Source organism: Electrona antarctica (genome assembly GCF_951216825.1).
Source record: "Electrona antarctica genome assembly, chromosome: 1".
Lineage (NCBI taxonomy): Eukaryota > Metazoa > Chordata > Actinopteri > Myctophiformes > Myctophidae > Electrona > Electrona antarctica.
Genome location: NC_136806.1, coordinates 1,744,031 through 1,758,341, shown reverse-complemented (window position 1 = coordinate 1,758,341; position 14,311 = coordinate 1,744,031). Strand labels below are relative to the sequence as shown.

At 42.2% G+C, this 14,311-nt stretch overlaps 1 protein-coding gene across 1 annotated transcript in view; it reads left to right on the top strand.

The window, feature by feature from the left end:
* Window positions 1–14,311, top strand: part of dnah9l (dynein, axonemal, heavy polypeptide 9 like) — a gene marked incomplete at its 5' end in the record, with an annotated part of 234,184 nt that overhangs the window by 160,202 nt on the left and 59,671 nt on the right. The window contains 6 exons of the mRNA XM_079507118.1: window positions 1,418–1,560; window positions 3,126–3,287; window positions 5,517–5,576; window positions 10,740–10,913; window positions 11,641–11,787; window positions 12,308–12,421. Coding sequence (XP_079363244.1) covers window positions 1,418–1,560; window positions 3,126–3,287; window positions 5,517–5,576; window positions 10,740–10,913; window positions 11,641–11,787; window positions 12,308–12,421 — 800 coding nt within the window. The remainder of the gene's footprint in view (window positions 1–1,417; window positions 1,561–3,125; window positions 3,288–5,516; window positions 5,577–10,739; window positions 10,914–11,640; window positions 11,788–12,307; window positions 12,422–14,311) is intronic.

The window sequence follows — 14,311 nt, the reverse complement described above, 5'->3', positions numbered from 1 at the left end:
TCTCCCAGAGGTCTAGCACATTGTAACGGGGACAGACTCCATCTCCCAGAGGTCTAGCACATTGTAACAGGGACAGACTCCATCTCCCAGAGGTCTAGCACATTGTAACAGGGACAGACTCCATCTCCCAGACGTCTAGCACATTGTAACAGGGACAGACTCCATCTCCCAGAGGTCTAGCACATTGTAACGGGGACAGACTCCATCTCCCAGAGGTCTAGCACATTGTATCGGGGACAGACTCCATCTCCCAGAGGTCTAGCACATTGTAACGGGGACAGACTCCATCTCCCAGAGGTCTAGCACATTGTAACGGGAGCAGACTCCATCTCCCAGAGGTCTACAGGGCATTGTAACGGGAGCAGACTCCATCTCCCAGAGGTCTACAGGGCATTGTAACGGGGACAGACTCCATCTCCCAGAGGTCTAGCACATTGTAACGGGGACAGACTCCATCTCCCAGAGGTCTAGCACATTGTAACGGGGACAGACTCCATCTCCCAGTGGTCTACAGGGCATTGTAACAGGGATAGACTCCATCTCCCAGAGGTCTACAGGGCATTGTAACGGGGACAGACTCCATCTCCCAGGGGTCTGTAGGGCATTGTAACAGTCACAGACTCCATCTCCCAGAGGTCTAGCACATTGTAACAGGCATAGACTCCATCTCCCAGAGGTCTAGCACATTGTAACAGGGACAGACTCCATCTCCCAGAGGTCTAGCACATTGTAACGGGGACAGACTCCATCTCCCAGAGGTCTGTAGGGCATTGTAACAGGGACAGACTCCATCTCCCAGAGGTCTATAGGGCATTGTAACAGGGACAGACTCCATCTCCCAGAGGTCTAGCACATTGTAACTGGGACAGACTCCATCTCCCAGAGGTCTAGCACATTGTAACGGGGACAGACTACATCTCCCAGAGGTCTAGCACATTGTAACAGGGACAGACTTCATCTCCCAGAGGTCTAGCACATTGTAACGGGGACAGACTCCATCTCCCAGAGGTCTAGCACATTGTAACAGGGACAGACTCCATCTCCCAGAGGTCTAGCAGATTGTAACGGGGACAGACTCCATCTCCCAGAGGTCTAGCACATTGTAACAGGAAGACGCTGCAACACGTTGTGAGCTTGCAGATCTGCTATTTTCAGGGTGCAACCCAGCAGTCTTTATCTACTGGAGATGCAGGTGTAACGACATGGATTTCTAAACCAATTAGTTCAACACAAAATGCTATATTATTAAGTTCAGGAGACTATGGGAATGGAGTGGCATGGAAAGGAGAGGAGGGCATTTGCATTTCTTTCACCACATAGTAGATGCTGCATTCGTGGTCAGGAGAGAGCAGTTGTTTTACAGCCGGATAAAAAAGGGCAGAGACTGAAGCCCCCTTTGATGTATGTCTGCCTACAGGGGACATCCCGGACCTGTTCAGCGACGAGGAGCTGGACATGATCAAGAAGTCTGTCCGCGTGGAGCTCAGAGCGTTGGGTCAGGACGACTCCAAGGACAGCTGCTGGGCCTTCTTCATCCAGAGGATACGACGACAGCTCAAGGTCTGGACGGAGCAGGGGTCACCGTGGGGGTCACCGTGGGGGTCTGGACGGAGCAGAGGTCACCGTGGGGGTCACCGTGGGGGTCTGGACGGAGCAGGGGTCACCGTGGGGGTCACCGGGGGGTCTGGACGGAGCAGGGGTCACCGTGGGGGTCACCGGGGGGTCTGGACGGAGCAGAGGTCACCGTGGGGGTCACCGTGGGGGTCATGTTGTCCAAGGACCCCCAAAATGACACTCATTAGCCCCGCCGCAGACTAGGGCTTTAAACCATTTAGGCCAGACGTCAAAATTTAAAAAATGTCTTCTAAATCCTGACAGTTTTCTGAAATACCTCATGTTTCTGTATCAGAGGTGCTCAATATTTCATGTCAAGGACCCCAAAAAATATATGTATCTGCCCCGCCGACCCCCACATCTGAAAATATGTTGTTCCAGGGACCCCCCCATAAGCAAAGATTTGAGTTAGAAACGTTCGCTCTGAAATAATATATATTCAAAGATTTGTGCCGCATTTTGACGATTTAAAAACAATAGCAGACCTACAAGCTATGAGCTTGTAGATCTTCTATTTTTCAATAGCTACAGTGTAACATAATGCTTAGAACACCAAAAGGGGTTCCCGCCCAAAATGGGTTAAGCAACTAGTCGACTATTCAACTAGTCGACTAGTAAATCCACTAGTCGACCTTGTTGGTACTAGTTGACTAGTTGATCAGATCGGGGGTTTCCCGATTTTGTAGACCTCTAGATCAGGTAGATTATAGTTTTAGTCACCAATGTAAACGGTTTTTAAATGTACAAATATGTATTTTTTTTTTTACTTAATAGGTAGTTTAACAACTAGTCGACTAGTAAACTAGGCAACTAGTCAACTAGTAAAAATTACTACAAGTGAATGCCCTAGTGCAGACCCCCCTCATTTGAACATACATGCCAGGGACCCCCCATGGGACCCCCCATGGGACCCCCCATGCATATAAGAGAAGATTTTCACGGCTCTAGCAGTGATTCTCAACCCGTTTCATTTCAAGGACCCCCCAGTTTGACATGCATTTAGTCTACGGACCCCCATTGAATGGCAATTCTATCTCTGAGACCCCAATGTATATTGTACAGTCAAAGTTAATTTAACTCTGAGTGTACAAGCTCGGAGCTTGTAGATCGGCTATTTTCAGCATGCAACCGAGTGTAAAATGACTTATACTGGATCTCTTGTCCACTAGTCCCTTCCTGACATTTTAGTCTAGTTTGTATTTGTTGACGAAATTGTTGGTATATTTAGTCTCATAGTTTTAGTCATCGTAGCTTAGTTTTCATTTAGTTTCCATTTAGTTTTAGTCTTAGTTTTTAGTCGACGAAATCAACACTGCAACCGAGCCGGGGACTGGTTGGCGAACATGCACTGCTCCCGTGCTTGCGGTTATGTTTAGGTTAGAGATAGGGATAGTAATGAACCTTCTGACCAATGACACGGTTATGTTTAGGTTAGAGATAGGGATAGTAATGAACCTTCTGACTAATGACACGGCACCGTGATCGTCTCTCTCCCCTTGTCCCGCCACCAGGTGGTGCTGTGCTTCTCTCCGGTGGGCTTCACCCTGCGGACGCGAGCCCGTAAGTTCCCAGCCCTGGTGAACTGCACGTCCATCAACTGGTTCCACCCCTGGCCTCAATCTGCTCTGCAGTCCGTCAGCTCCACCTTCATAGACAAGATCCCTGGACTGGAGGTAATAAGAATTATAACCATATGGGTTCGATTCCCGCTGTGGGCGCTGGCGGCGTGTCCTCTCCTCCGCGTCATCAGTGCCCATATACCCGAGGCGGGGTTGGCGAAAGGGCCTTTCTGTGTGGAGGGTGCATGTTCTCCCCGTGTCCCCCTAAGGCAGGGGTTCCCAACCACCGGTCCGCAGACCGGCGTCGGTCATGTCGCGGGACATGTGCCACTGGTACGCGAGAAGGGAATCCCAAGTTTTCCCGTTGTATCAAATCCATTTGAAAACACGACTGAGAAAAATGAGAGGACACGCACCAGACCTGAGAACTATTAGTGGGCAGCGGAGTTGCCGTTGGCATAGAGCGCGACCCTCAATCACCCGGCCATTGGAATGCAAATGCATGCCTTTCAGCCTTTGTATTGTTGCGTACTCGTCTGGCAGGTAATATGTCTAATGAAACACTAGAGTGTTTCTGTGCGGGGGAGGGGGGAATGACGACGACGACACATCTTGCCTGCCAAACTGTGCCAAACAGCGGCTCTGTCCGTTCGAATGAGAATACCAAGGATTCGTCAGCGGACGTGTCACTGACTGTGATTTATAAATGGCTTCCAGTCTGTGTTACTTCCGTGTTGCATAGCATAACAGTGACATCACTGTCCAATCCTTGGTATCTTTACCGTGTGCTCAGCGGACAGCAGCAGCGGATCATAAGGGATCAACAGTATATAGATGTTATCACTAATGAAACAAAACACCACACGGTGAAGGTACAGGATTATTATTTCATGTCAAAACAGTATCAGAAGATGATGTTGCCCAGGTAAGGTCACTCTGCATGTTTAACTTTTCCACATCGTTTCTGAAAAAGACATAATCCCAATCTTATTATTTTTTATTTTTTAAATCATACTATCATTGCCGATATAACGCCATTTAGGTCAATGATATATAACATTATGTTATAATATATATAATATATAATAATATATATAATATAACGCCATTTAGGTCAATGATATATAACATTATGTTATAATATATATAATATATAATAATATATATAATATAACGCCATTTAGGTCAATGATATATAACATTATGTTATAATATATATAATATATAATAATATATATAATATAACGCCATTTAGGTCAATGATATATAACATTATGTTATAATATATATAATATATAATATTATATATAATATATAATAATATATATAATATAACGCCATTTAGGTCAATGATATATAACATTATGTTATAATATATATAATATATAATAATATATATAATATAAGGCCATTTAGGTCAATGATATATAACATTATGTTATAATATATATAATATATAATAATATATATAATATAAGGCCATTTAGGTCAATGATATATAACATTATGTTATAATATATATAATATATAATAATATATTTAATATAACGCCATTTAGGTCAATGATATATAACATTATGTTATAATATATATAATATATAATAATATATATAATATAACGCCATTTAGGTCAATGATATATAACATTATGTTATAATATATATAATATATAATAATATATATGATATAACGTCCTTTAGGTCAATGATATATAACATTATGTTATAATATATATAATATATAATAATATATATAATATAACGCCCTTTAGGTCAATGATATATAACATTATGTTATAATATATATAATATATAATAATATATATAATATAACGCCCTTTAGGTCAATGATATATAACATTATGTTATAATATATATAATATATAATAATATATATAATATAACGCCCTTTAGGTCAATGATATATAACATTATGTTGTGATATAATAATATCAGCGGGTAGCCTATTTAAGGGCCAGTCAACTGTCTCCCGTGAGAATGTTAGGTCCCCCCCCTCCCCGTGCCCCCCCCCCCCCCTCCCCGTGTCCCCCCCCTCCCCGTCAGGTCTAAATGGGTTAATTAAGAACAGGTCAGCTCCATATATGGTTATCTAAGGGTGGCAGCGGTGGCTGTGTGTTGAGTGTACAGGGTTCGATGAGGGCCCAGTTAGAGCCAGGCCTTAATTTTCGGGCCTGTTGAGAACTCTAGTTTTCGCCAGGCTGCCGGGCGTGGCTGCATACCAATAATAATGTTTTGAAACATTTTGAAGGTTTTGGGGAACGGTGGCGATATGAAATGTGTACTGCTGTTGTAGTAACATGTGACTTATTTCGTCCAATCACAGCCTCACATCCGCGCCTCCATCAGCGAGTTCATCTCCTATGCACACACCAGTGTTAACGAGGTAAGCATTATGCTAATGAGACGTTAATGAGGTAAACATTATGCTAATGAGATGTTGAAGGAGCATTCAGTGATTTGGGTGTTTTGAAAAAAAAAACGGTCCGCCCGGTAACAAGATGTGCACATGCACTACAGTGGGGGGGGGGGGGGGGGGACGACACGCGACAGGCCAACAGCACACACACCAAGGCCCGCCCGATTGGCGGAAGTCCCCTCTCTATTCTGATTGGATGAAGGCTGGGCCACCTAGCCAAAAAACAAAACCTAAGGTTGAAGCGCCAGCATATCAATCCGTTCAACACCACGGAGAGCGCCCTGGATTAGGATAAACGAGTCATTCTTTCCGCCGCGCTAACGGCTAACTCAATGATAAGCTAACATGGGGACAGAGCGGAGCATAAGGTAGCCGAGAGGCGAACTGACAAATAAAAAAAAGGGAAAAATTCAGAATATTCTTATCTTGATTGATTGATTGATTGAAAAATGTATTAACAGTTTGCAGAATTACAGTACATTTAAAGCACAAACTCAATACAAAGGCTGTTAACTGTGAGTGGACGACCCAATTAAGCATTACACTTGTTTCCAATAGGGTCCACAATGTTCAATTCATCAAAAACATTTAGAGACGTACAAATAGACACTTCTATATAGACAAAGGACAGAACAGGAATTCATCATAAAGGAGGTAAAAAGGGAAAAAAACATATACAGTGAGGGAAAAAAGGGGTGGGCGGTGGGGGGGATTCACGTTCAGCTCCGTTCATTTGTTTGTTTTCCTTGGAGGAGCTGCGTTGGGTCCCCAAGTCGGCTCCGTGGCCGTACCTTGAGTTGGCTGTGTGGCCGTGACCATCTCTTGTGTTGTCGTTGTGTTGGGACCCCAAGTCGGCTCCGTGGCCGTACCTTGAGTTGGCTGTGTGGCCGTGACCTCGGCCCGTATCATTGAGGATGTAGACGTCGTAGGCAAATCCCGGTTCCATTCCCTAGGATTCCAAAATGTGGAACGCCCTACCAACAGTCATTAAGACATGCAAATCCCTTGACTCCTTCAAAACCGCTCTCAAAGGGCACCTACGGATGGCTGCTATTCGAAACTGGCCCCCGTAAAATCTGAATCCCCCCCAACGCCCCCCCCCCCCCCCCCCCCCTTTCCCCTCACTGTATATGTTTCTTTTCCCTTTTTACCTCCATTATGATGAATTCCTGTACTGTTCTTTGTCCATATAGAAGTGTCTATTTGTACGTCTCTAAATGTTTTGATGAATTGAACATGGTGGACCCTGTTGTAAACAAGTGTAATGCTTAATTGGGTCGTCCACTCACAGTTAACAGCCTTTGTATTGAGTTTGTGCTTGAAATGTACTGTAATTCTGCAAACTGTTAATACAATTTTCAATCAATCAATCAAACATGTGGCGACGTCCTATGTATGGAAACGGTTAACTGGGGACAGGGAGGAACTCCTTATATGGTCAGCACACTCTACATAGACCGTGAGCCAGGGAGGTTGGTCGGTACCATCGGGCCGACTAAGGTTCATAGTGATTTTTGTGAAGGTATACATGTCTAGAGTTAGAAAATATGTGATAGCATTGCACCAGTGGTAGCTTTATCAGTGCTATCATGCATTTTATTTTATAACATTAGGCGAAAATTACATGGTCAATATGAAAAACATATAGTAATACACCGCCAAAATAAATGATAGAAAAGGTTTTTCCAATTGGTTCTGGTACCTCTAGGAATGCTTAAGAATATACTGAAAATCTAGGAATATATACATATGTTCCGGAAAGGCGCCATTTTCGAGATGGAATCCAATATGGCTGCCAGGAGCTTAAAATGGCTATATAAAACTAGTACTAATTAATCATTATTTGGGGTTTTAGGGCTAAAGGAATGTGGCTGAATCAGTGAAAGTGAAATTATCATCAGTTAATTATGTATTGCCAAATCCAAGATGGTGTCCATACCAAACCCAAAGTGATGTTCTATTGTTGAATAGAGGAAAGAAGCACTGCCGTGGTCCTTGTAATGATGATGATGATGGATACTGTATTTGGCCATGATGAGGCAGGCATCATTATGTCCCTGATGCAGGGTGATACGCATGCTCAGTGAATAAACTGATGTGCTTGTCTTGTTGGTGTATTGGGGTGTATCGGGTGGACCTATAGTATAAAGTACAGAGCATTAGAATGGGACAGTCCTGTGCAACCTCATATCCAAGTGGAATGTGGCAGACCACCAAGCTCAACTTGAAAGTTAATTTGGCTGATGTCACACAATTTGGATGGGACATCCACATTTTGCTAAGGGTGATCTGACACCTGATGAAATGTTCAAGCTACAAATGAGAAATGTTGATAAAGAGGATTTTAACGATGAGGTAGACCAGGATTTGGGAAAGATAATGCTGCCAGTCAGGAGGGATAGGGCCATGTGGTGGGTTGATTTTATGATCCTGATTATGAGTTGAAGCTTACAGATATTGAATGTAGTTGCAAAAGTGTGTTAAGGCTCATTCATAGTCTGGATTTCCAGTGGTGTGGTGACCACCGCTCCGGTGGTGAGGTGACCACCGGAGCTGAAATAATGTTGAGCGGTGGTGAGTAAAAACAGAGAAGGGCTGGGGCGGTGGCGGTGGTTTGCTCTTCACCGTGGCTTGTGACATTATGTTGTAGTTCGGTGGTCACCTCACCACCGAAAATCCAGACTATGAATGAGCCTTTATACTATTATTACAAATACCAGTTCTTGTGATGTTTTTGACAGTTTTTTTTAAGTGAATCATGAACGCTCATCAAGTTGTTTCTATTTGTTGTTCTCCCATAGGTCAAATTTAGCCTTGACCTGACCTCAACATGTGAAATTGACCTGATATTTAAAAAATAGCTTCAGGAATGCATCTTACTTATACAACAGAAAAGTGGCATTAACCCTTTCGGGAGCGTCCCTCCGTTAACATCCTCGGTGTTATACACACCGACACTCTACACTCTTTGCGCAGTGAAATCCTTAAAAAACAACCACTGCAACTCGCTTACAGTACAGTACAGTACAGTACAGTACAGTACAGTACAGTACAGTACAGTACAGTACAGTACAGTACAGTACAGTACAGTACAGTACAGAACCGTAGAGTAGCGTAGAGTACCATACAGTACAGAGGAGCACAGTACAGTAGAGTACAGTAGAGCAGTACAGTACAGTACAGTACAGTACAGTACAGTACAGTACAGTACAGTACAGTACAGTACAGTACAGTACAGTACAGTACAGTAGAGTACAGTAGAGCACAGTAGAGTACCATACAGTAGAGTGCAGTACAGTACAGTACAGTACAGTACAGTACAGTACAGTACAGTACAGTACAGTACAGTACAGTACAGTACAGTACAGTACAGTACAGTACAGTACAGTAGAGCACAGTAGAGTACAGTAGAGTACAGTACAGTACAGTACAGTACAGAGGAGCACAGTACAGTAGAGTACAGTAGAGCAGTACAGTACAGTACAGTAGAGCAGATCAGTAGAGTACAGTACAGTAGAGTGCAGTACAGTACAGTACAGTAGAGTACAGTAGAGCACAGTACAGTACAGTACAGTACAGTACAGTACAGTACAGTACAGTACAGTACAGTAGAGTAGAGTAGAGTAGAGTAGAGTAGAGTGCAGTACAGTACAGAGGAGCACAGTACAGTAGAGTACAGTAGAGCAGTACAGTACAGTAGAGCAGATCAGTAGAGTACAGTACAGTAGAGTACAGTAGAGCAGTACAGTAGAGTACAGTACAGTAGAGTACAGTACAGAAGAGTACAGCATGAGTATGCCCCCCTTGGCGACGTGTGCAAGCTAGGATGAGCTGGCCGAAGGCCCGCGAAATTCTAGTTCTATACATACAGTATGAAAATGCAATGAGCTGCTCGCTGCTCAGTGGCCTTTTTAGATTATGCAAATTGCCAGTTTGGGCAACCAAGCTAAAATTGTTCTATGTCCCCAAATACAAATCAATACTAAACAAAGTTTAGTATTGAACAGATAGAAGACTAAAAGGTAATATTAAGGTACTGTATGTATTGGTGAACGGAAAGTTATCTTATGCATTACTTACACTGTACACTTGCACTATATTTAGGTTATTGAATTTCATAAAACATTTCCTTAGAATTTATGTTAGGAACCTTTGTGCTACATCTTTCATGAAAACAGAAGTACGTCTCATGTTGTCTCTCCTGTAATAGATAATTACAATATTTCTAGATATGCTAATTTTAACAACTTTTCAGAGAAATATATTGTCTGAGCTGTATCCCAACCATTCTTCAAAGATAAATGATCAATAATGAGAGAGAACCATCAGTTTGAAGTAGAATACTTCATTCGGATTTTGAAAATTGTGTTTTGGCATGTGGTTATAAACGGAGTGATAACACACAGAAAGCTACCACCACTGCAATGCTATCACATATTTTCTAATTCTAGACATGTATACCTTCCCAAAAATCACTATGAGGCTTAGTCGGCCCAATGGTACCGATGACCCCAGATTTGGGGTCCTGGCTCACGGCCTAACAGTAGGGAGGATTATCAAAAAAATAAAAATAAAAGTGATATTTGAATTAAGTGAAATCACTGAATATACCACTTTAACACTTAATTGCCCGGGGTTATTCAATCCATTACATTATAGAGCCCATTCGATTTATAAACACGGACCACTTTTACCGACGGACCGGATGTTGTTGTGAATGTGTGTGTAGCAGCTAACAATAGCCACACCACTCTAGAGTCGATCGACAACAATGGGAGGTAAGAATAAATCGATCGCGACTAGCGCCGTCTAACACAGGATCTTTTTTCATAATTAGACGGGATGATTTAGATCGCGAGTTATGAACGTTTTAAGATTTTCGTTTTCGTCGGCTAAAAAGGGGAGGGAGTTTTTCGATGATGTCTCACTCTTACGCAACATCCCAACAGGCGCTCCCAGGCTGTGGAGCCATGCGATCCGTTCTCATATCAATAAACTTCGTCTTTTGGACAATACTTAGTCCTGGGCGTCGGGCGTTACTAATAGAAAGGACAAAGAACTTCGTCCTGGGCGTTCGGGGTGTTTTAATGAGGTAAATAATAATTGTACTGTTATTATTATTGTTGCCAGGTCAGTGTGAAGTACCAGCAGAACGAGAAACATTTCAACTACACGACACCAAAGAGCTTCCTGGAGTTCATGAAGCTGTATGGCAACCTGCTGGCGACGCAACGCACCGAGCTGACCAATAAGATGGAGCGGCTGGAGAACGGCCTGCTCAAACTGCAGACCACCGCCTCACAGGTAGGTGACCCCTGACCTTTAACCCTGAAACCACTGATTGATTGATTGATTGATTGATTGATTGATTGATTGATTGATTGATTGATTGATTGATTGACTGATTGACTGATTGACTGATTGACTGATTGATTGATTGATTGAATACCAACACAGACCTCCTGAAATCCCAGTTATCTTATTTTTATTTTGTATTATTTTATATTCTGCTATAAAGCAACAAGCTATATATGCTTAGATGATTTATATTTATATTAGGATAAATGTGAGCGACTGTAAAGACGAAACGGAAGTGTGGAGGAGGCTTCACTTCCGCTCTATATTTTACTCATGATCAGAGCTTCCGTTGCTCCAGACTGTACGACGGAAGCATTTATATTTTACTCATGATCAGAGCTTCCGTTGCTCCAGACTGTACAACGGAAGCATTTATATTTTACTCGTGATCAGAGATTCCGTTGCTCCAGACTGTACGACGGAAGCATTTATATTTTACTCGTGATCAGAGCTTCCGTTGCTCCAGACTGTACGACGGAAGCATTTATATTTTACTCGTGATCAGAGCTTCCATTGCTCCAGACTGTACGACGGAAGCATTTATATTTTACTCATGATCAGAGCTTCCGTTGCTCCAGACTGTATGACGGAAGCATTTGAAATATTGTGAGAGGCAATATTTCCAACAAGTGTAACGCCACAGGAAGTAGTAATATGTCTCTGTCTCCACCAGGTGGAGGACCTGAAAGCTAAGCTAGCGCTACAGGAAGTGGAGCTGTGGCAGAGGAACTCGGACACGGAGGCTCTGATCGCTAAGATCGGACAACAGACCGACAAACTGAACCAGGAGAGAGCTGTGGCTGACGCAGAGGAGCAGAGGGTGGGTGTGTTGGTTTTGGCAGAATATTCACCCAGTGTTGGAAAGTAACTAGGTACTTTTAAGTGCTGTACTTAAGTACAATTGTGAGGTATTTGTACTTGAGTATTTCCAATTTCCAATACTTTTACTTCTACTCCACTACATCTCTGAGCCAAAATATGTACTTTTACTCCACTCCAATTATTTGAAAACTGTTACTTTGGCGATTTTAATTTTGGTGGTTTACATTAACCACTATAACCCTATACATTTTGGCCATTTGAAAATAGTCGATCTAGATCTGCTATTTTCAATAGACTTTGTACACACTTTGAACTATTCATTTTGAACTTTTCATAGATAGATTCATATATAGATTCATAGATAGATTCATAGATAGATTCATAGATAGATAGATTCATAAGTAGATTCATAGATACATAGATAGATTTCGACTTGGGTGGTATCGGTTTCGGCAAGGGTGTGATTGGTCCAGGTTGTAGCCATGTGATCTGGCATCGTTATGTTGTGATTTGCCCAGGTTGCAGCCATCCAATCGGAGGTGACCAAGCAGCAGAAGGAGAGTGAGGATGACCTGGCGAAGGCGGAGCCTGCTCTACAGGCCGCTGATACAGCTCTGAACACACTGAACAGAGTAAGCACACACACACACACACACACACACACAGACACACACACACACACACACACACACACACACACACACACACACACACACACACACACACACACACACACACACACACACACACACACGCAGTTGCATGTTGCATGCAGAGGTTTGAGCGTTACTATTTATCTGTATGTGATGTATCACCATGTGTTGTTCTTGTTGTTCTATTTCTATAATGTGATGTATCACCATGTGTTGTTCTATTGTTCTATTTCTATGTATGTGATGTATTACCATGTGTTGTTCTAGTTGTTCTGTTTCTCTATATATGTGATGTTTCACCATGTGTTGTTCTAGTTGTTCTGTTTCTATGTATGTGATGTTTCACCATGTGTTGTTCTAGTTGTTCTGTTTCTATGTATGTGATGTATTACCATGTGTTGTTATAGTTGTTCTATTTATCTGTATGTGATGTATCAACATGTGTTGTTCTAGTTGTTCTGTTTCTATGTATGTGATGTATCACCATGTGTTGTTCTAGTTGTTCTGTTTCTATGTATGTGATGTATCACCATGTGTTGTTCTAGTTGTTCTGTTTCTATGTATGTGATGTATCACCATGTGTTGTTCTAGTTGTTCTGTTTATATGTATGTGATGTATCACCATGTGTTCTAGTTGTTCTGTTTCTATGTATGTGATGTATCACCATGTGTTGTTCTAGTTTTTCTGTTTCTATGTATGTGATGTATCACCATGTGGTGTTCTAGTTGTTCTGTTTCTATGTATGTGATGTATCAACATGTGTTGTTCTAGTTGTTCTGTTTCTATGTGATGTATCACCATGTGTTGTTCTAGTTGTTCTGTTTCTATGTATGTGATGTATCACCATGTGTTGTTTTAGTTGTTCTGTTTCTATGTATGTGATGTATCACCATGTGTTGTTCTAGTTGTTCTGTTTCTATGTATGTGATGTATCACCATGTGTTGTTCTATTGTTCTATTCTCTGTATTTGATGTATCACCATGTGTTGTTCTATTGTTCTATGTCTCTGTATGTGATGTATCACCATGTGTTGTTCTATTGTTCTATGTCTCTGTATGTGATGTATCACCATGTGTTGTTCTATTCTATTTCTCTGTATGTGATGTATCACCACGATGTATCACCACGTGTTGTTCCCAATTCACTGTGAGGGAGTCGTTGTGTAACCAGGACATTAAATTGCTATGTCTAAGTATGCGACCCTTTTATTTACCGCGCAAATTCGGTAACATTGTGTTGTGTGCTGTTTACATTGCACCTAGCGCAAATGCTGCAAGGGCAGCCACCGCTGTAGCTGACTGTGTTCACAGGCAATTGAAACGCACCCCCGAAGCACCGTGTTTTGTCTTGGGTGACGTAAACCATTGCAAACTTGAATCTGTGCTACCGGGGTTTCAGCAGTATGTTGATTGCAAGACAAGAGGGAACAACATCTTAGACAAATGCTATGGCAATATTAAGAACGCCTATATAGCCAAGGCTAAACCTCCTTTGGCCAATGCAGATCACAATGTTGTTCATTTAATTCCCACATATAAGTCACTGCTTAAGAGCAGTAAACCACAGGTTAAAACCATTTATGTGTGGGACAATGATGGCATCGAAACATTGAAGGGATGCTTTTGTTGCACTGACTGGAGCCTCTTCCATAGCCTAGACCTGGAGGAGGCTACAGATACTATGACGGAGTACATCAAATTCTGTAAAGACAATGTGTTGACTAAAAAGACCATAACGATGTACCCCAATAACAAACCCTTCATCTCAAGGGAAATCAAAGAATGCATAGTCAAGAAACAAAGGGCATTCAAGAGCGGGGATTTGTTAACTATGAAGAATATTCAGAAGGAGATTAACAATAAAATAA